Source organism: Lepisosteus oculatus, chromosome 5, assembly GCF_040954835.1.
Source record: "Lepisosteus oculatus isolate fLepOcu1 chromosome 5, fLepOcu1.hap2, whole genome shotgun sequence".
NCBI lineage: Eukaryota > Metazoa > Chordata > Actinopteri > Semionotiformes > Lepisosteidae > Lepisosteus > Lepisosteus oculatus.
This window is the reverse complement of record NC_090700.1, coordinates 60,594,406-60,617,033: the sequence shown is the minus strand read 5'-3', so window position 1 is coordinate 60,617,033 and position 22,628 is coordinate 60,594,406. Positions and strand designations below refer to the sequence as shown.

General features: G+C 38.9%; 1 protein-coding gene across 1 annotated transcript; it reads right to left on the bottom strand.

Moving 5' to 3' along the window:
* Positions 1-4,648: 4,648 nt before the first annotated feature.
* Positions 4,649-21,456, bottom strand: crabp1a (cellular retinoic acid binding protein 1a). Its single transcript, XM_006628946.3, has 4 exons — positions 21,195-21,456; positions 18,298-18,476; positions 10,552-10,665; positions 4,649-5,014 (listed from the first exon to the last, which is right to left on the bottom strand). The coding sequence occupies exons 1-4, from the start codon at positions 21,262-21,264 to the stop codon at positions 4,964-4,966; spliced, it is 414 nt and encodes a 137-aa protein (XP_006629009.1). The 5' UTR covers positions 21,265-21,456; the 3' UTR covers positions 4,649-4,963.
* Positions 21,457-22,628: the final 1,172 nt, after the last annotated feature.

Genomic DNA, 22,628 nt, shown 5'->3' with positions numbered 1-22,628 from the left:
ACAGGACAGTTTCCTCTAAGCACAGCTAATGAGGCAGTTCAAACGACTGAGCCTCAGGACGACAGTCATTACAAAGCTCTTCTGGATGACTAGACTTTAGGAAAATGTTCTGGTAGGATCATACTAATTTTGTGTATGAGGAGTTTACTAAATTATGTTCTTTAATTGCGTTATCTTCCTCAACCTTAGATGAGCACCATAACTGGAAAAAAAAAGGTGAGGTATATATTTACTGTAATGAAACTCAGATTATTTTCCTTCGGTAAAGAGTGTTATGGGTTATCTAGTAAGTTGATTTAAAAAACTCCTAGAGGTGAACCATTAAGTCTCCGGAGATCAGTGTGTGTGTTAAATTTGTAAGGCTGGATTTGACCAGTTTCCCATCGCAAGCTGTTTGTTGATTGGTAGATCTTACATGTCATCCATTATGATAGATCTGCTCCTTCCTGGCACGTCTCACAGTGACCTAGAGCCTATCCTTAAAGTACAGGATACAGGGCAGGGCTACAGCCTGGACAGGTTACTAAACCATTGGAGGATACACACAATCACACAGGGACGAATTAGATGCACCAATGAACCCAGCCAACCTATCTTTGAATGATGGGAAGAAATCGGAGCACCTGGTGAAAACCTGCATGTACCCAGGGAGAACATGCAGACTCCCCACAGAAGGGCTCAAGAACCGCAAGGCAGCACCAAGCAGCGCACAACTGAGTCTCATCTGGCAAACATGTTTGTGAAAGTACTTTGCCTGTTTAAAACTGAGCAACAGTGAACTGGCAAAGTCTTAATAAGCAATAGTTGATCAAATTCAGCCATGTTATAAACTGTAGAATCAATGCCATGAAGATCCTAAATTTCCAGAAATCTGAATAAATTGCATGGTTATTTTAGGTTTGATGCTTTCTCTCTAACTTTCTGGAAAGTACATGCTTCTGTAGCACTTGTTTCTAAATATCATAGACAAGCTGGGATCTGTATTAGATCATCTTAGTCCTTATCCAGTTCAAGCTGATCCTGGAAAGTCCATGTTAAAGGAATGCAAAGAAAATCTATACATTCTACAGAAAAGGAGAAAACTTGATATAAAGAACTGGCCATTCACATATCAGAAACGTTCTGATGCAAAAAAAGAAGTTAATGTATGTGTAAATTATTATTTACAATAAATAATTCCAGTGGTTATTTTTCTTAGTTTATCTATCCTAGCATGTATTGTATCATCCTAGAACTCTTTTGTTCCTTTCAAACAATCAAACTTGTTTCATGTTTTTTCTTGACAATAAGATCTAAAATCTTTCCTCATGTATAAACGTTTTAACAATGAGTAGGGCACTTTACATTGCATATTAACTCAATGAATAATGTCATCTGACAGACAATAATATACTAATTGTCTGAATCAATCTACACAAACCAATGATCTTAATGTTCTCTTTCCCCATCCCCTAATGCAAGTTGGCATGGAGTGAATAAAATGTATCTCTGCAAAATGAAAGACACTGTTTGAGAAGAGTGGAGTTCAAGTTGCTGTGAGGATTATTCATGAAGAGGAGGGCACTTATCCCCCCCTCTGTTCTCCACTGGGATGGGCATGACAGAACACTATTGTTTGGCAGAACTTTTGCAAAGAGTGCCCTGAGTGTGCTTCTGATCTGACCTGTCACACAAGCTGCTTGCAGGGAGCACAATTATTTTATTCAGACATGTTGGCTACATTGACAGCATCATGAGAATCTGCTGAGTTAACAGGCCAGTGCACTTGCTCTGGGTTTTAGGCTGAAAGTATTGGTACTCACTCAAGGGGAAAATTGTTCTTTCATAAAGTTTCAGGTCAAAAAGTAGGTGATGTTTTACTGTATCTGGCAACTAGATTATGGAAGATATTTCAAAGTACCGCGTGAGTGTTGTGGGAAGGGTTTGAATGATAAAGGCCTCTTTCAGACTAGATTAATACCTAAACCTCATCAGAATTTTCTATGCATGAACTTTCCTCGTGTACTGTATAGATCATAAAATCTTTTTTGGCTTCACATATTCAGAAAGCAAATACACTGTAGTGTGAACTCAGGCTTTTTCACATTTATTGCAGGACATTGTCACAATCTGCATTTCAGTTGTTTAATTGATTTACATTGGGATTAATAAGAAAAATGCTTCTAGATGTTAGTCCTTTTGATGGTTGGTTGATGAGTTTGTTTTCCTTTGTTTCTCATCTTCAACATGTTTTACAAGCCGTGTCAGCATTCTGGGTTCAGACCCTTCTGGTTAAAGGTTTCAACATGTGCCACGATATAATCCTGCCACATTTTGCTTAGGGAACAGAAGCTGGATTTAATGGTCTTTCTATGTTTATTTCAAATTAAGTGATGTATTTCAGTTTAATATAGTTTTTAATTTAATTTAGAAAAATGAAAGAGATTACATGACGTATTGAGGAGACTAATAACTGTGAAGGAGCCATTACTTCCATAAGAAGAAAAGAAACTGAGAAGCTGGAGAGCTGTATGATATGTGCAGGGGATAAATGCAATGTTGATCATTTCTTATGTCTAGCAGCAAGAATGTGTAAGTATTCCAAACTTTCAGAAGAGTTCAGCAGAATGTGATCAGCCACATCTTGTTCTAATGTCAACAGCATGTCAGCTGCTCGGCTCAGGCAATTAATTAATCACATTCTTTATTTCTGGAGTCTGGTGGAAGAAAAAGAAAAACATTACTGCTTGACAGGCCTGGTGAGAGGGCCACACAGATGAGTCTAATTGTTCACACAAACTTTTATTTCAGGCCCACAGGCCCAGGCTCATAGTTGGTATTTTTTTCTGCTCTCCTCAGCATATAATGGAGTGATAACCAGGAAAATAAATCCAGATGCTCTGTAGATTCCTTTTGGGATATGGAACTTGTTTGCTCTTTAATCCCCCAATAGCTTTTTTGATTTCTTTTCATCTCCATTAATAAGCTGCAGGGTTCATTTCTTACTTGGTATTAACAAGTCACACACTTCATTTGCCTGATAGCTACCCACCAACTGGTAATAAAACCCAAGCAGGAATTTCAGTCATTCCCATTATAGTCTCCAAGGTTTAGCTGCTCTGTTTTCTGTCACAGCCATGTCACAGTGCCCTAGGCATTAACATGAATTTTTAGCCCTTTATTTCACTAATATTTCCCCTGGTCTCTGGCTTTGAGAATTCACCTAACGACTCTTCAATGGAGTTTAAATGAGGGATTCAAACCTCTCAAACGATTAGCAAACAGCAGCAGTTGAAAAAGTTGGTAGCTGATGAAGGCTCTTTTAACTTTTAGGCTATTAACCTCAAGCACTGTAGGAGCCTGCAAGTGCAAACTGGAATTAATTCAACACAAGAAACAACTACTGTTTTTTTCTTTTTTTCTTTTTCAGGCTCTTAAGGGGAAAATGAATTAATGACAATATGAGAACACGAAAACGCTTTAGAAAAGGCAATAAATGCAGGAAAAATAATTTTGCTGCTTCTTATTTAGGGCAGAAATTGCACAGAATCTGTACATTCTACGGCTGAGCCGAGAACACATTTTTTTGTAGCAAAATTGCACACAGTGCCTGGGGGAGGGGAGGTTGAAGAGTCTGCCTATCTTCCTGCCTTCCATCTTTAATTGCATTGCCTGAAGTGTCGCACGCTGGAGTAATCAGCTAAACGCAGGCAGTGGAAGCTCCTGTTAGAGCATTGTGACCATGCTGCAGCGACACTAAAGCATGGCTGAGGCCTGCTGTCTGTGGGTGAGGGGGGGCTCCTAGCGCAGGAAGAGATTCCTCATTGGCCTGGGGACACAAAAAGCAAACCCCAAAGGGGGGGGGGGGATGTATTTTAATGTGAAGTCCATCTATCAAATATATCATAATGCATCTTAGTAAGTGTAAAGACACTTTTGACAATTGTATTGTACTTTTGAGACATGCTGTGAATCACCAGCTTGTTTAAAACAAAATTCAGTAATCAATTGTTAGATTTATGGTTGGCAAGAATTATTTCAGATGAGGATCTAAATTGTCATTTCATTTCTGTGCTTCTATGTCGGCAATATGCTGTAGTTTCTCTAATTCTGTAATATAACAGAGGATTCCTAAAGAAGACCTATGTTCAGGAAGTACATTCATTATTCTTTTCATCTACCTTTCATTGCAAGTCAGAATTTGAGTTCTGCATAGAAAGCATAGCGCAATTGGTAGCACATGGCATTGTTGAATTGCTGATGTCTGTTTCTGCCCTGACATCAAATTTCAGTGATGGTGTATTCTTATTACCAAAATTGGCTTTCAAAGGCTATATCCAGTAGACAGTCAATTCGTACAGCTCACTCATTAGCTGGTATCTTCAGTTTGTCTCTTGCTGTGTACACTTTGCCTTGCGCACTGAAAGCACATGAATTCCTGGAATATATGCTGCTTTGCAAAAAGATAAATCTGAAGGACTGAATATTATTCTAAAGATATGTCTGCTTGTGCCACATTTATAACCATGTTTTGTCTGGTTATCTACAGAACCATTCATAGTATTTGTCACGTCTCTTGGAAGGAGCGAGAAATACTCTACAAATATTTTGTTTTCCAAAACTTAGATGTGTCAACAGAGAGGCATAGATTTTAGTCGAGAGACAGACATACAACTCAAGCAGATACTTTTTTATTACTGTCATTACTTAGTAATACTGAAGTACCACACATACCTAACATGGCAAAAGAACAGAGAATGCAAATTAATGCAAAGGAGTTCACACAAACAATCACAGACATCCCATGCTTGTGGCTAGTGTAGGAACAACTAAGACACAAACACACAGTGGGTTAAGGAAGAATCCCATGTTTACACTGTATGACTCTGCTGTTGTACTTCGAAACAACACAATGATTTCGAATGGGGAACTTCACGACGAGCTTCCTTCATCTTGTCCCCGTCACTGTCTGCTGGTCCACAAACTACTCCCGTACGTAAATCCGTGTGCAAACTACATCATCTGCGCCGAAGGTCTGCAACACAAGCAGAAGGATAAGGGTTGGATATTTCTGCTGATTGTGTTAAAAACATCAACCACATTCACCCTCCACTGTAAGGACTTACAACTGAATTTCAATGGTTTGGTTTCTTTATGATAGAACAAAAATGGAAAAAGTGCAGATTTATTTTTCTCACTGGGAAAGTCTTACTAGGAAAGTGAGATGGCTGTTTTACCCATCATTTGGATGTGGCTAAATATGTTCCTCAGGTTCAAGGATGAGGATTGTGTTATCCTTTTGACCTAAACCAGACATGGCTTCAGGCTTTGTCTCAGTTGTTGTAGTCAGCTTTTTGTGACTTTTTAGTCAGTTACGAAGGATCATCTTCCAGCCATGTACTTAAGGATTTGATGTTTCCAAAAGCTTTAAGAAACCCAATAGTCAGCAAGTTTTATCCAGTTTCTGACATTAAAATCTACCCCCCTTGCCTTTTTGTTAGTGATTGCATTCTTTTTTAAAAATCTGTGTCCTTTGAAAGATGCAACATTGCTGTTGTGTTCTCTCATGTCTGTGTACTTGAACTGAATTATTCACACTTGTGCTAGGACAGTCTTGCCTGTTTGATGCTAACCCTCTATAGAGAGTTTCACCATTTCACATGATCTCCCGGTCGCTAAGGCTTGTCATTTCCATTTACACGTCACTCATTCTGTTTTTTAGCTACACAGGGAGAAATTAGTGTTGCACGTCTCTGTAAACAAAGATTCCCAGAATTGCTCAACTCAACAATTTTACAGTTGAGCTTTGGAAAGAATGAGGAAGTTACCCGGCCCCTCGAAGAGAGGAGGGTATCAGATATTTGAGATTCTTTTTCATTGTCTTAAAGAATTGAGATGTATATTGGAAAAATGTGATTAGAGTCTACAAGCTCCATTTATCATCATAATAAAGTAATAGTGATGATAGGCTCATAGAAGGGAGTAAATAGAGTACCTAAAGCAGTATTTTAAAACAGAATTTAGGTAATTCCAGTGAGAAGATGTCCAGAGCCCTGAGACCAGTATATCACTACAAGGTATCCCAAGAAAGTACATGGAGAGACTCCATATTCTGCCTTTTGTCATGTTCAGTCCTTAGTTTGATGTATCAAGTTGCAAAGCAAAAACACTTCTGCATACAAGGATATTGGGATTTACCAAAGTGGGAGAAAGCAGGAAGTCAGGATGAACACATTTTTAGGACCAAGCAGCCAAGACGACGAAGACAGAAGAGGAAGACAGAAGAGCAAGCGCTCGCTAAGCCGAACAGGAGCCGACACCACAGACGTATTGTGAAAAGTGCCAGGAGAATAGCGGCCAACTAAGTGGAGCATCTGCACGTTACCACACAAGCGCAAGGCAGGAAATGGTCTGAAATGTCACGCAGCTTTAGAGAACTGCATGTAGATGAGCCATCTGCTCTGCGGGAGCACCCTGGGAGACATTACTATGAGGAACAGCAGGGTTGCACCACCGTTGCTTTACAGAGGCATTTCCAACGTGATCAATTAACCACATTAACACTGGCAGGCAAGGGCCAGATCTGCACGGCATCAGTGCTTTAATGCACCCAAACTACTTCATGGTGCAAAAATACTCTGGGACCTGGATCAAAGCCACCCTGAGAGCAGGAGTCAAATTGCCAGCTTGGCATTTCTTTAAAAACCAGGTGGATCTTGAGGATCTTTTGGAAAAAGCTGCTGGGTGCTTTACTGAGAACAGATGAGGGAAGGGCTGTGTGTCATGCAGAAAGTTGGGAGAAGAGTGCAGGAATTAATGAGTATTTTTTATGCTTAATGAATTCCATCTTAAGGTTCATCCATCTTAGCTGATCAGTTTCTGGTTTGCTTGTTGTAACTAGACATGTCCAGCTGGGAGAATCAATCCTACAGTTATTGAATTGCCACTCTTATTGAAATCTCTGTTTATCCTTCTCTTCAAAAGAATCAAATATGGATTTTTTTTTCCGCTCACATTATTAAAATGTCTTCGGCACTGCAGCATGGTAGGTCCTTGGACTTTGTTTGTGTTTTGGTTTATGAAGCCACATGAAAGATGCGGTCGCTGTTATCTTAAGAAAATCTGGCATAATGCTTCTTAAGAATGTTTTTGTATGCCCACATAAAACTTAACTAAAAGACACAATCAGGGGATGAATTTATGGCATCCAGGTAAGTTAATGTACCTGGTCCTTGTTGAGTGGATTAGGACAGTTTGCAGGTTCACGCAAGGATCCTGAGAACTTGGGATCAAGCTTTACAAATCATGCCTTCAGTTTTTCATCCTTTGCAATGAACTATGTGGCTCTATTTGTTAAATCTATCTGGAACTTTAGTGCCAGAGATCAGCTTACAGGCAGGAAGAGGCCCCTGTTTTTCTATTTCGCATTTGGATGATTCAAAGTTTATTTTTATTAGAAATCATTTTACATCAGATTTAGAAGTTGGCACAGAATGGATGCAGGGCCCGAGGGCACTACATATTACAGTTAATACACATACTGTACCAGTGAAGGAAATAGCTGCAATTCATGACAAATGTACTGCATTTAGTCCTGTTTCAGCACAAATACATTATAAATGGTCTTGAATAGTAGAAGTTGTATTTTTTTTATCATGGGAATTTTTAAATTTTGTAACAGGTTATGCTCTCCAATAAAATTCTGTCTGATGTGACGTCTGATGTGTTTAACGATACGAAATTTCAGGATGTCAAAGCTTTTAGCTGGAAAGAAAACTCTGCTAGAAGGTGAACACTTCTGGAATGAAGAACATTGCATTTATGCTTTTCCTTCTTCTCTGATCAAAGTGTCTTGCCTCTTTTAGCAGCTTTTAAAAGTATGAATGTGGAAAGAAATATGGAGAAAATGTATGCCAAGAAATCTGGGTATGGATCGATGAAAAAAAGGTGATGTTATTATTTATTGCTTTGGCTGATGCCTTTATCCAAGCGCCAGAAGTTTTCGTTTTGTATATACTGCCCATGTGACTTCATAATTAGAGCTGTGCTAAAGACAGTTATTTTTGAAACGTTTTCATTGCAGCGTTTTCCAATTCTCCACAGCTGAATTTGTTTGCAGAGTTACAAAGTTCCTTATCCTCATACCCTTTTTATACTCTTTATATACTGTTGGGACTTTATATATATTTATATATATATATTGTAAATGCAGTGTAGTCTTCTGATGTCTTGGTAACTTCCAAAACTGGCTTGGTTTTGGTATCTTACAGCACACTCACACAGAGTCACCTTGTGACAACTTTGATACAGGTATGGAACTTTTCCAAAAATAGAGAGTATTAATAATAATAATAATAATTAATAATTGCTTAAAATTTAATAATTTTCTGGACACTCCAAAGTGCTTTACAGGTAATGGGGATCCCCTCCACCACCACCAGTGTGCAGCCCCACCTGGATGATGCGACAGCAGCCATAGTGCTCCAGTACACTCACCACACACCAGCTATCAGTGAGGAGGAGAGCAGAGGGATGACGCCAGTTCAGAGATGGGAATTATTAGGAGGCCATGATTGGTAAAGGCCAATGGGAAATTTGGCCAGGACACCGGGGTTACACCCCTACTCTTTTCAAGAAACGCCCTGGGATTTTTTTTAATTACCACAGACAGTCAGGACCTCAGTTTTACGTCTCATCCAAGGATGGCGCCTGTTTACAGTATAGAGTCCCCATCACTATACTGGGGCATTAAGACCCACATGGACCACAGGGTGAGCACCCCCTGCTGGCCCAACTAACACCTCTTCCAGCAGCAACCTTAGTTTTTCCCAGGAGTCTCCCATCCAGGTTCTGGCCAGGCTCACACCTGCTGAGCTTCAGTGGGCTGTAGTTGTGAGCTGCAGGGTGACATGGCTGCTGCTATTCTCAAAGACAGAAGTAGAACAGAGGCATGCTTGACATATCTTAATTTTCAGTCAATGGCTAATACTGCAGTTTGCACCAAAATGTTGTGAGAATCATTAAATGATCACAAATTCAATACAAAAGTTAATCAGTCATAACAGTTTCAGTCATGACTTAAACACTAACACTCTGTTTGTGATTGTAGATGGTTTGTTTGAGCCTTTGTTGAAGTTTAATTTCAGATCAGATTTCAACCCTGGGCATGCAGAATACAAAATATGCATCTCAAATAAAAATATTATATATTTAGGTGGACAATTAAGATTTATTTTCAAATCTGAGTTAAACATTATCATTGTTTTTATGGTGTATTTCTGAGGGAACTAAAGAAATAGAGACTTGATCCACCACACTGATTTATTTATTGCTTTAAATGTAATATCTTGTATATTGTATAGAATGTAAGAATATGCAGTATTTAAATGCGTATTGCATGGGTCCTTTTTGTAGAAATCATCATTATTTATTTCCCACCCAGATGATTTCGGATTAAATCATGAGCATATCTCTAGTGCTAATAAAATGGTTTCTGCAACCCAGGAATTGAAAATCACACACTGTATTTCGGTTCCATTTAATGTTTCCCATCTGGTCCATAAAAAAACAGCAGATGTGTACGACCTCTAAATTCTATAACTAAAGTAGACAGAAATCAATTAAATCTAATCAGACCAGGAAAGTGAGGGAACCAAGCACAGACTGAGGTCATCGTGATGGACACCTGAAAATAGTGAAGCCCCACTGAAGTTCCAAAGGCTCAGTGGCCAAAAGAAAATGATATTATTGCAGTCACATTGCGCTGTGGCCTGGGAAGGATTTTAGCCAAAAGTTTGGCCTCCTGACTTTTGCTCACAGTTTCTGCAAGAAATTACCTCATGGTGAAAGGCAGAAAACCATGGTTATATATTGATTAGAATAAGTGCTTCCTCATTACCAGCATTCTTTCTGTTAACTGGAACATAGCTTGTCTAGCATATGTATCCTAATAGCTGGTACGTGCTTGACATTTAATGCCATAGAGATATAGAGAGACAAGACATATAGAAGCACCAAAACAGAACTTTCTTTTAAAATATATTTCTGGCCTTGTGGTGACAGCTGGGCAGCTCGGAAGTTCATTCAGGAAGAAGTGTCTTTACAGATGCATGGTCTGTTTAACAGTTTTTGTACATCCAAATCTTTCTTACCCAAAGAAATTTGGACACATTAGTATTCAATGTCTCAGCCTGCAGAAGCAATCTAGTCATGCTTTCCCAGAGAATGGCGTACCGATCAAACACATTGACATAGAATCATCTCTGCTAGACCATGCATAGAGAAAAACAGAGACGTTTTTTGTACTTTTAAATTGTAAAAATCAGTTCCAAAAAAGCAACAAAGCTTACGACAAGTTCGGAAAAAATCCCATCTTCCAGGAAATCTGGAAACTGGACAAATGTGAAAAAAAGCAGCTCCAACACATTAAATCTTAATAAAATGTATAATATTACAACACATTGCACTTTCTTAAGTAGTCTGAGCCATGCAAGTACACTTACAAAGTGCATAATATAAGTCCTATGTACAGTAATGGTGAACACTGTTGTAGTTACAGATAACTGCTCTTACCAAGATAAGTTCACCCCCCCTCAGTTCTCTTGTCCAGTAAGTTTTTGGACCATCTCCATCCAATAGCGTCTGCTTGCAATAGATCTTATTTTCATTCTCCCAAGTCGGCAGGCTCTGTGGGCAAGAGAACAATCAGCTAAGCATGATGCCACATACTTGACATCCCAGCAACACGAACACAGGATCTGAGAGAATGAGTCCGGCCAGGATGCCTTCATTAATTGAGAGACGCAGACAGGAGACCATGTGATAGATGGGCAACAGTATTCAGCTTCACAATACAGCCCCCTCCTCTCTAGACAAGCCTTCGTTCAGGATCAGCAGCTGCTCTTGGGACCATTTCAAACTACTGTGCTGGCCTGTGTCTAATCTATATCGGGTTTGTGCGATATGAGTGTGGAAAATGGCTTTCATGATGTGAAACTCAAGAGCTTTATTAGTCCTCAAAGCCACAATAATACCCACCTGCTCAGCTGGATGTGAACATTTCTTGCAGTTCTTAAGTAGTACATATCAAAGCTAAAAGTTTACATTACAGACCTAAGTGGTTTCATTAATGCTGATCTGTGCAGTTTGGTGTCTTATTTTTGTACCTGAATAATTGTGAATCAAGATTCAGTTATAAAGGTCAAACTCACCTTTTTCAACACTTTAAATAACCTATCATTTGAAGTATATGAAGCAATTAGTACTATTAAACCTGGAAATTGATTTGACTTCAACATGGTGCACTCATGTTGTATGTTTATCTTTTTGATTTAGTTAAATTAATTCTGCATTCGTGATTATTTAGCCACTCTCATCAAGTGAGAAAGTGTCATCTTTTGTGAAAAGTGTACATGTTCTGTGTCAGTCAATGAAGTGCATTCCTTAATCTGATACACAGTAAAGGAATAATCTCTAAATTGTTTACAAAAATGCACTGGTTGTTCAGTACAGAAAAAAATACAGATTAAATAATGTTTAGATTTCTCAATTACTTTCCAGGAACTCAAAAGCAAATCTGGCACTGCAATTACTTGTGGATGTTACCAGATCTATGGCTGATGTTTTGGTGAATATATCCATCCATTTTCATACCACTTTATTCAATTCAGCATCATGGGGGGACCAAAGGCTATTCTGGGAATGAACTGGGTGAAAGGCAGGATACACCCTGGCTGGGACACCAGTCTGTCACAGACATGTGATATCCATGCACAGACAAACACACACTCACACAAGGGCCACTTTTCCCAGAAGCCATTTTACCTACAAGCATGTCTTTGGACTGTGGAAAGAAAACCCACACAAACATGGGGAGAACTTACATATCCTTGCTTAAAACCAGTCACAGCTGAGATTACAATGACAGTGACACCTATCCTGCAAGTAACAATGGCTACTCAGTGACAAATACTAATGAATCACTCCTAATTTAAAATATGTACTCAGAAGTGAATGATCCCCATATACACATAAAGTATTCTGAAAAATGAAGGAATCATGTGTTGTTAAACATATTCTTAAATGCAGACCTATTTGTCTTAAGTGACTTTATTTTTGCATATCATGGAAATAACAACCATGGAGTTATTAGAGAAAGTGTTTGCTAAATAAATAACAGAATGTTAAATTGTCACGTTGCTGAGTTGAGTTACTTCGTGCAGTTGATAAATTGATAAATTAATAAAAAACTGATAATCAAAATCAAAAGATTACTTGATGAGTAAAATCAATGACTGCATTTGTTTTTTAAATGAGTGCAGCATTCCTCTACTATTGAGTGAACAATATACAGTGACTTCATAAAGTATTTCTGCACCATAATCATCAGGCCTTGATTATTGCATATCTGCAATTGTACGTAGAAGTAGACAATTACTTTGTCGTTTAACGATTGTTGATTTATTTCTGAATTTGGTTTTACCATCCAATTCATGAGCTGTGTTTGTGCGACTCATTTTAGTGAGCATTTTAGTTTAACAGGGAAAGAAACACTTACTGCAGTCTTCATATTTCACAGCTGTTTGTCAAGTCACAGTTTCGTTTCAGATGTTCAGATGTTTGTTTTAAAAAGACCTTTCAACCAAGGGTACAAAAGGGCTAAGAGATTAGTCTTGTATACTGCCCTGAGTCAAGAATGTTTTGTCTTCATTCCAAAAAAGTATACTTGATGATTTACTGTCTTCATCTGTAACAAATGGATAGAACTCCATGTTTATGTGCTAGAGTTGAAAAAAGCTTATACTTTAAAAGCAATACTTTCTAAAATGAGCGATATCAGCATTTAAGGAAAGCAAAGGTTAAAGTTATAATTTTTAAAAATTCTGTAAAATCAATTTATTTCTTTAACCAGTGCACAATTTTTGCATTTGGTGAGCTGATGGTGGAGCTGAGTAACACAGCTCATGAAATTTCAGTTTGGTTTCATCATCCACTGCAACGCGCCATAAAAAATTCTGTTTCCTGCTGTAAAAAAAAAACACTTCACAAGGATTATTTTCTGCTTTTTTTCTTTTCTTTTTGGCCTCCTGAGAACATCTTCTCAGATTCAGCTTTTTGCAGGCATACCACAACATACCAGGAAAGAGGACTCTGAAAGTCTGAAAGTTTCATTTGAAGTCCTGGTCGTCAGGTTTGTACAGTCACTCTTCTCTGAGTCTGCCTGATCAGAATGTTAATCAACATATCAAAGATTGAGGTGCAATTTGTAATCCCCCTGTGCCCATCTAATGAAACATTTAAATACAATGTCAAAAAATCACTTTATTGGAGTTTTTGCTTTCTTTTTCACTTTCAAACCCAGTGAAAGTCAATTATCCTCATGTGTTTCCCCCAGATATTTCTCAGTGACTTCAAGGATCAGTACTATCCAAATGACCACATTCAGACTACACACTTCCATTATGTGAAACCTGCCACTTTACTTTACAGTATACACATGGATACAGTCCTAGTATCAGGGCTTTACATTGCTTTGGCAGATGGCAGAAAACATGATGCAAAGAGCCCCCCACCTCATTTAAATAGTGCTTATGGACCACCTGGGGCCCAATGTATTAATATAGAGAGCTTTTTTGGAAAGGAGGGAAGTAGTATGTTTTGTCAATGCTTATAATAATCTTGCTATTTTCCTGGAAATTATTTATATGTTCATACGTAAGGGGGAAAACAGTATTTGTGTATTTAAAGTCAATTTTTTAAGGATTTTTATATTTAAAAAACAATTGTCTCTTCTGATTTGAAAATAAGTTACATTTTATAAATGCATCTGTTTTATACAGTAAGTGAAAATGATAACACCCCAGTGAGTAAAGACATCATGTGTGTTAGGCCTGCACTGTGTCTGACAGATCTTGTGAGTGGATTCCCATCATGTGTCAATTGGGAATGAGTTTGTTGCACACACCACCTGCGCTGCTGCCTGCAGAAGTCCCAATACAACACAACTTTTTAACTCTTTTATGCAAATTATATTTTCCTACCGTGTCATGGAAATGAAGATTAGTGTGTATTATGTGCCTCTGTATTTCAGTGGGATTTGTCTTTTCTCAAAATCATAAAGGGAAAATGAACCTTGCAGTCAGCATTGATGTGTACAACACACTGGATGTTCAGTGCAGACATTTTGAGGTCCTTTGAAGTAATTCTGTAAGATTCAGATTACCCTTTGTTCCCAGCTGCAGGTGAGTAATGCTGGAATCTGTCTCTATAGCAACCAACAGGGCAGATTTATGAAGTCGCTTCTGTTCAATGCACAAAGCTTCTAATTCAGCGAAAGGGGGAAAAAAAAGAAATGTTCTCCCTAAATTCCCATCTGAAAAGAATAACATGGCTTAATTAGCTAATTAATACTTAGTACTTAATTATGATTAACATGCTCCTGATTTTTCAGAAAATTTCACTGTACAGTATGATTATATTGCAGATGAAGGCACACAGAACACAGCAGTATGACTGAATGGTGATTTTGAAGACTTAAGGGAGGACACCTGAAATGATGGAGCTGAAAAACAATTTGCATTGTGAAACCCCTCACATAGTTACTTAATGAGTGTGTGTGTGTGTGTGTGTGTGTGTGTGTGTGTGTGTGTGAGTGTGTGAGTGAGGGATTGTTCTGCAACCTAGCACCACAGTGAACCTCAAGGACTGGGTTCATAAATTTGAATATTATAGTGTACCCTGTAGAGAGTTTTGAAATCAGACTGCCCTGTAAAATCCAAGAACCCTTAAATCTGCTAGATTAAGAAGTGCACAAATTGGCCAGTATTCACACTTTGAAACTGGGTTCTGACTGATTTACTGATTTGGGTTCTGACCCGCTTGAAACAGATGTCGCCCTTCAGAGGCTAATCAGAGAGCTTCAGAAACTCTGTGATTTAGTTCACATTTGCTGGCTTTGGACCCACTAAATGTGCTGCTGAGTCTGTCCCCAGGCGCAAGGGCTGAGGAAACAGATCTGATTAGAATGTCAGGGATGGACCCCAGGCTGCAGTGTGGTTATCAGTACAGGCTGAAGGCTTTTACTGCTCCCTTGTCCCTTGATTATTCAGTATGTGTCAGAGCTCGAAGGCAAAGCCAAGCAGATCTCATTGACTTACAGTATGTAGTGCTGGCAAAACAAGAAGCCAGTAAGGCAAAGTACACAGTGATGTCCACTAATGTTCCATTACTTCATGCAAAGCTGAATTTAAGTGATGGTGGGATTTCTTGTTTTTCACAATTTTAAGCCTTGTGCATTTGTTTAGACTTAATTTGAATGTGAAGTCTAGGTAGTTATCACACAGGTACAGAGATCAAATGTAAAGAGTGGAAAAAAAACAATTGTCTAAATTTCAGTGGTTGGGGGAAGGGGGGTTGTTATTCACACATTTTTGCCAGAATTGATCATGTTGTTCAACACTGACTCAAGTTCCTAGATCAATATTAGAATTCAGGCTCAATAATACTGCTCACAGTCAGCTGTACTGCACATTTATGGGATGAAGTGGGATACCCAGTGGAAATCTCACATGTGCTGCCTGCTCTGGCACTTAAGGTGATGTGCAGGTATGATAAATACTCAAAACATGCAGCAGTGAAGGTCATTAGGAGAATAATAATATATTTTATAATATAATATAGGGAAATATTTCCCTCCTGGAAAAAACTAAGGTTGCTGCTGGAAGAGGTGTTAGAGGGGCCAGCAGGGGGCGCTCACCCTGTGGTCAACGTGGGTCCTAATGCCCCAGTATAGTGACGGGGACACTATACTGTAAACAGGCTGTGAACTCTCTGTGGTCATTAAAACTCCCAGGGTGTTTCTCGAAAAGAGTAGGGGTGTAACCCCGGAGTCCTGGCCAAATTTCCCATTGGCCCTTACCAATCATGGCCTCCTAATAATCTATGAATTGGCTTCATTACACTCTGCTCTCCTCCCCACTGAGAGCTGGTGTGTGGGGAGCGTTCTGGCGCACTATGGCTGCCGTCGCATCATCCAGGTGGGGCTGCACATTGGTGGTGGTGGAGGGGAGACCCCATTACCTGTAAAGCGCTTTGAGTGGAGTGTCCAGAAAAGTGCTATATAAGTGTAAGCAATTATTATTATTATTATTATTATTATTATTATTATTATTATTATTATTATTATTATTAATAATAATAATAATAATAATAATAATACCTGGCATGTATATACAGTAACACTTCACATCCCATTTCACATCCCATAGCACTTCACATACAGTATATAAGGGAGCCCATTTCATCCACTACTGAAGTACTACACCTATCTGGGCCATGTACAGCAGTCATTTTGTGTCCACAGTCACACTGCACAGTGGATCAGGCGGAGAGAAGTGAGAAATAACTTTAGCATCTCAATGAAAGAGGAAATTTAGGTAGGTTAAGCTGTGTGAGCTGAGGGTGGGGTTTAGCTTATGAACAGTACCTACAGTAGTTACAACCTAGGTTTAAATTCTCATTCAAAAGACACCATCGGCTACAGTGTCCCTGGTCACTTTACTGGAGCATTAATAATTGGGGCACACAGTGGTTTAAATTCTCCTCTTGCCCTACATATTAGGTATACATCTGTGACTGAAACAGGTTAATACAACAAAACTTCTTGCAAATATAAAGGTGCAAGAATTATAAATGTGCATTTTGGCAAGTCTAGAAAAATAAATGACTGACATATTTTTGGATGTGTTACCTCATATTTTCTAGTCCAGATCTAGTGGGTGCACCAACAAAAAGAAAATCAAACTACTAGCTTTTTTCAAAATAGAGAAAGAATTTAATTTTTACAAAATACTGAAATTGTAAAAATTCTTAATGGTTTGGAATTGCCATGTCAGTATGGTCTCTCCCACAGACACACCCAGAGCGTGAGAGGGCTTGGGGGAATGGCATTCTCTCACTGGGGTTGCTACAAGCCTGCAGGCACCCAGCAGGTCACAAGAATCCCTACTGGGCTGCACAATCCATAAGAACCAGCTCATCTGCAGAGCTTAACCTGCAGTCCAAACGAGCCCGATTGAGTTGCTCGGGAGCACAAAATATTCATTTTTTTATTTAATTTTTTTAGGACTTTAGTAGACTTGTTCTTGAACCAAACAAAAACAAGGTAATTGAGCAAGAATTTTCAAAGTGCTGTATTTTCCTTTTTACAAAAATGCTTAATGTCCCTCTGGCAGAAACTAGGACCAAAAAATATAAACTTACCACCTGTAATATGTTTCTTTCCTTTCCAGTGCCCATCCTATTGTACAGGTAGGCTTGACACAGAACCCTTTGATGGCCATATCAATGAGGACACTTACGTAGGAATGTTTCTTCAACCGCTGTGCTACAGAGCCCTGAGTGGTTCCTTTATATTACCGTTGTGGATGGTGACTATGACCAGTTTAACATTATTAAAGCCCTTGGGCTCTTATTCACTCTTCCAGCTGAACAATGGTAAGAAGTACAGAGGTCAAGTGGCTCGTCCTGTGTGTCATGCTGTGTGCATCACTTTGATCAGCTGGTGTTCATATGTGCCCAGGAAAAGCTCTGTCAATCTTAAGGAAGCTTTCCTTTTGAATAACAGTGCTTGTGTAGGTCGGTAATGTAGATAAAATGAGGCAGCTCCAAGTGGAGAAATATTCTGTGATTTTTTCATTTGTATTTTGAAAAGGGGGCTTTCTGCAGTTCGGCCCCATCCTTTTCACTTCACTTTGATATATCATATCCATGGCATCGCCTAAAAAACACTCCAGAACAGATTGAGGATTGCTGTTCAAAATCGCTATCTGAACTCCATCTAATTCCACCTGATGCACAGCCTAATTGGTGGTCAGTGCAGGGGGCCTCTCTGAGCTTGTGGTCAGTAGGGCTTACTGATGCAACTGACTCAGAATCAATCTCAGTTTATTTTCCTTTGCAAATGATGTAGGTGCTGGACCTACTGTGTCAAAGACTGGCAATCGTCACTGTCCTAATTCACTGTCTCTTTCCAGATTGCAAGCAATAACACAGCAGGACACACTGGGGACACTATTATGGGTAATGTGTTTCACAGATGTCAGCCTACCATTGTCGATTGGATCATGGGCCTGCCTTTTCCAACAATTAGTCAAACAATTTCAATCTTTCAGAGAGTATTTTTCAGTTTAGCATTTTTGGGTGGCCCTACTGCTGAATCAGCAGGCTGCTGCCCAGCTGCGTTCAGGAGGCGTAGTGGTTAGTGCTGGTAATCTGCTCTCCACTCCTGTCTGAGAGGAGCCGGCTTGTCCGCTGTCTTACCCTGCATTTTCTGCCATCCACCGTCTCCTCCTCGAACTCCTCGCCCACGCGGAAGTTGATCTCAGTGGTGCGGACAGTGGTGGAGGTTTTGATGTAGAACTCCTCCCCGTTCTGCCTGATCTCCACATGGGGCTTGGAAGCAGCCGCCCCGGCCACCTTTCTCAGCATGGCATTCACGCCTAAGTGCGCAGAGCAGTCAGATTAATAACAAATAACCCAGAAGGGCTGAGGGTAAGAACTGCACATTCATCCGGACCTGCTTGCCAGCACCTCTCCCTTCTCCTGCCTCCCTTTCAGATGAGCAATCCCTATAACCCAGTGATTCTTCTCAAAAAACGATTTCTGTGTTTTTTATTGATTGGATTGCTATTACTTTCAAATGCAGAGCATCTCACAATAATGCTGCTCTGTAATAATAGATTGCAGAGATTTAATAATTTCATTAACATGCATTGTACATTGCAAGCAGGAAACATTGCACACAGCCTCTTTATGTTTTAAGTCTGTGGTGTTTTTGGGTGTTTTCTTTCCTGTATTTTCCATTTCTAAAGCCTAAAATTCATAAACAGTACTGTCCTGCTGGTTTGAATAACTGGAAAGCGTGTAACAGAAAGTGCTACTCTGCAGGACAAAGAATAATGAAGTCAACTTAAATGGGAAACATCGAGAAAGAACAGTTTGGATGCTGTCGAAAAGAGAAAAACTTGATTGCAGTTAACTAAACATGGTTCCTAAATTCTTTGAGAAACTCCAACGCCTGCCAGCTTTAAATAATTTAAAATGTATTGTAGATTTTAACTAGAGGAAACATTTGGTTTCTTTATGACAACCTATCAGTAAGAAAGACAAAAAAAAATATTAAACAAAATGAGACAATAAGTGCAAGGCTTAATTATTGTGGTGACAACTAAGGAGTCAGAGACATTTGATGCCTATACAAATAGAGGGGTTTTAAAACATGGAAGAAAAAAATCTGTGTCTAGTACAGAGTTGTTTTTAAAGTGGTTTAATGCCCATGGGAGCACTTAGGAAACCCACACTGAGTAGTGGAAAAGCATTTGAGGAATTTTTAAATTGCAGCCCATTTGAGATTGCAAATATTTGACTTTATTAACAATAAACTCAAATTGAACCACACTTGTTTGCTGGAGATGATTGCTTGCGCATTAGGGGAATCTCAGATGATCAGTGCTGCGTTCTCCTCTTGCCCTGTGACTCAACGAAGAGCGATGACTGGACCTTTACTGTTGTGCTCCCCAGTGAATGTCAAAAGCTTTGAGCCACCCCTGCACACTGAGACAGAGCAAAGTCCTCTGTCACACACCCTTCTCTACAGGCACATCTGCCATTCAGCTGCATTCAGCACCTCAGCCAAGATGGATACAATTACCATATTCCTTCACATAGCCGTATTAACATATTGCTTCATATCCACTTTTGCCGTGCATTATTTTATGGTGCATTATTTTTTATTTTTTTAAGTTTTACTTTTTTTACAGAAAGAAGAGTGGTGATTAACATCTTTTCACAATGTGACACTGATGCTCACATGTGTCCTTGTGCTGTGTCTTCACAGTGAAGAGTGATGCATCAACAAGGCACTACAGCATCAGGATGTATGAGTTCTCATTCGTGTGCCACAGTATGTATGACACGGTATGTTGTGAAACTGAGAGGTGGTGAAGCGCAGTTGCAGCACCTTCACATTATTTCATCTCTCATCGCTCCAGTCTTTCGTTAGACTCACATGCACAGAAAACTGATTCTGTGGAATGTCTGTCTTCTCTTTTCCTCTTAGAAAACAGCTTAAATGCAAAACATAAGAACATGGTTTAAGTTGGACCACAGTTGTTGTTTTTTGGCAAAGGAGGTACACAAAGCCTCTCACGGCTATCTGATTAAATCTGTTTCTTTAAGGCTTACGTTAGAAAATGGCAAAATATTTTTTCGGGCATCTAGCTTTGAGCTGAATTCTTTCCATTAATCATAATCATAAACAGCGTTAAGCTGGATCATCATTTCAAGATATTTGCTGTGTAAAGTACTTGAAAGCCATGGTTGTTTTATTTTATTGATTACGTCTATATTTGGTCACTACTTGGGCATTTCTATCACTAGGAAATAAGAAAACTGAAACGTTTTGTTTTGCTGAATAAAAGCTTGCTAGATATTCAATTCTCCATATATGTAACTATATTTACATATATGGAGAACTAATTTTCTCTTATGAATAACATTTTTTTAAAAGAACAGTTTGGACAACACCATCTATTGTCTCAGCAACATATAAATCAACAGTCGAACCTCTGACTAGTGCAGTCTCTCTGAAACTGCAGCCTGGTGAGTAATTGATGAAGAACCCCCTCAATAAAAAAGACATTATGCGGTTTTAAATCAAGCTAAAGAAACAATTGTATTCTTTTTTATGTTTTTTGTGCATTTTTTATTTGTTTTATCTGAACACATTTAAATGGATTAAGGTTTTTTGTTTCTGCTGGCACATCCTGAAAATCCCACACACCTATTTGTCTCAGTGCCCATTTTATGAATTAAGATTTCCATCGTAAATTCCTAAGTCTTCAACCTAAGATCTGGAAAAATATCTGTAAAGGTAATCCTAAGATGGATCTCACAGATATTATCTGCAGCCTGTTTAATTAAAGGCAAATATTTCCCATTAATCATTATTGTCTCCCGAATGACAACATATTGTTTGTTTTTGGGGAATCTTTAGCCTTGCTGGTCTAAGGTCTTATATAAACACATATATGTATACGAACATTTAATGGTTTTGTCCAAAAATAGACAATCAATCAATGAACAGAGGCTATGAATTACGAGACGTGCAACCTTAAGATGGATTTTACTGATGGGCTAAAAAAACCCGAAAGGCTTACCAAGTGCTTTCAGAAGTTCATCAAAATTCTCACTGTGCTTCATTTTCCAGGTCCCAGCAAAGTTGGGCATTTTTGTTTTTTGGAGCTGGTGGGGTTGTCTCTTGTCTCAAAGCTGTGAGGAAAGCGTCTGGTCTTGTGGGCTGATAGACAGAACCTGCTTCTTAGTGCTTGGTGCTCTGCTCTCTGCTCTTTCGCGCTCCCGGCTCTCTCACTGTCTCACCCCCCTGTCTCTGTCTTTCTCCCTCCCTCTCTCTGCTTCTGCTTCATCTGTGCCACTAGTTATAGCAACTGTCTTGGGTCTGAGTCACAAAGTTCCCTCCCCCCGAAAGCCCTATCCAATTATATAAACAAGGCCCCCGTTAAAGATGTAGCACAATGAGAGGGGCATGTGGAACCCAGATATGTCCTTGTGCTCTTTAACCCTTCCTGGCCATCACAGTTTCAATTCAAGCTTAGTAAATTTGTGTATTTTCTTAGCCTGAATCTGAGTCATAGCGGTAGCATTTCTATGAATCTCGCCTTGATTCACCAGGTCAGTGTAGTGTAACAGTCTCGTCTGATTCAGTCTAGCAGTGAAATGTGTTCAAAGGAAACTTGTATGTGGTGCCAAATAGACACACTCGCTGGTCTCTCATTCGGTTGTAGAAATGTGGAAGTATGTATCGAACACTGGTATCAGAGCTACTTATATATTTAAACCGCTTCCAAATACTGCACCACAAAAGCCTGTTCTGTAATAACCTGAGTGACATTATACTAATGATTGAATCTTCTTGAATTTGTATTTAAATCATAACTCCCCTTCAAATAGCTCCTACCTCAACTAATGACTTTCAGCTTTAATTTTGTAGCATACCAAAATTTAAAATATATTTTTTTTCAAATGTTTGAAAATGCTGGCAATATGCATTAACTTGTGCATTCACAGGTAACCAGCCTATAGAATCTGCAATGTAATAAACACCACCCCAGACACTAAATTTCATGAATATTTTAACATATTTTCTGTGTCCTTTTAAAATATGTGCAGTGGTTTTTCTCAAAGTAATACATTGTGTATGTATTTACAACATATTTATAAAGTTGGGTCTAAATTTAATTTTAATTTTAATTTAATTGACACAATGGAAGTGAAAGAGGAGATGAAAGAGAATGTATGATCTGTGTGTATTTGGACAAGTAAGTGAAAACATGAAAACTGTGAGAATAATACAGTTTTATTAATATTTGGGTCATGTCAAATTCTAAATCTAACAAAACTGGTTACACATTTTTCAAAGTCCACAATATTCAAATGTATTCATACTTTGTAAACTTGTCAAAATAAAATCCTGCAAAATGTAACACTGGACCAGGGGTCATCGGGTAGAAGCTCAAAGCTTCTGGATGATTTTAGAAGCTTCTGAGTCACCTTGATGGCCTTTAAAGGAGGCT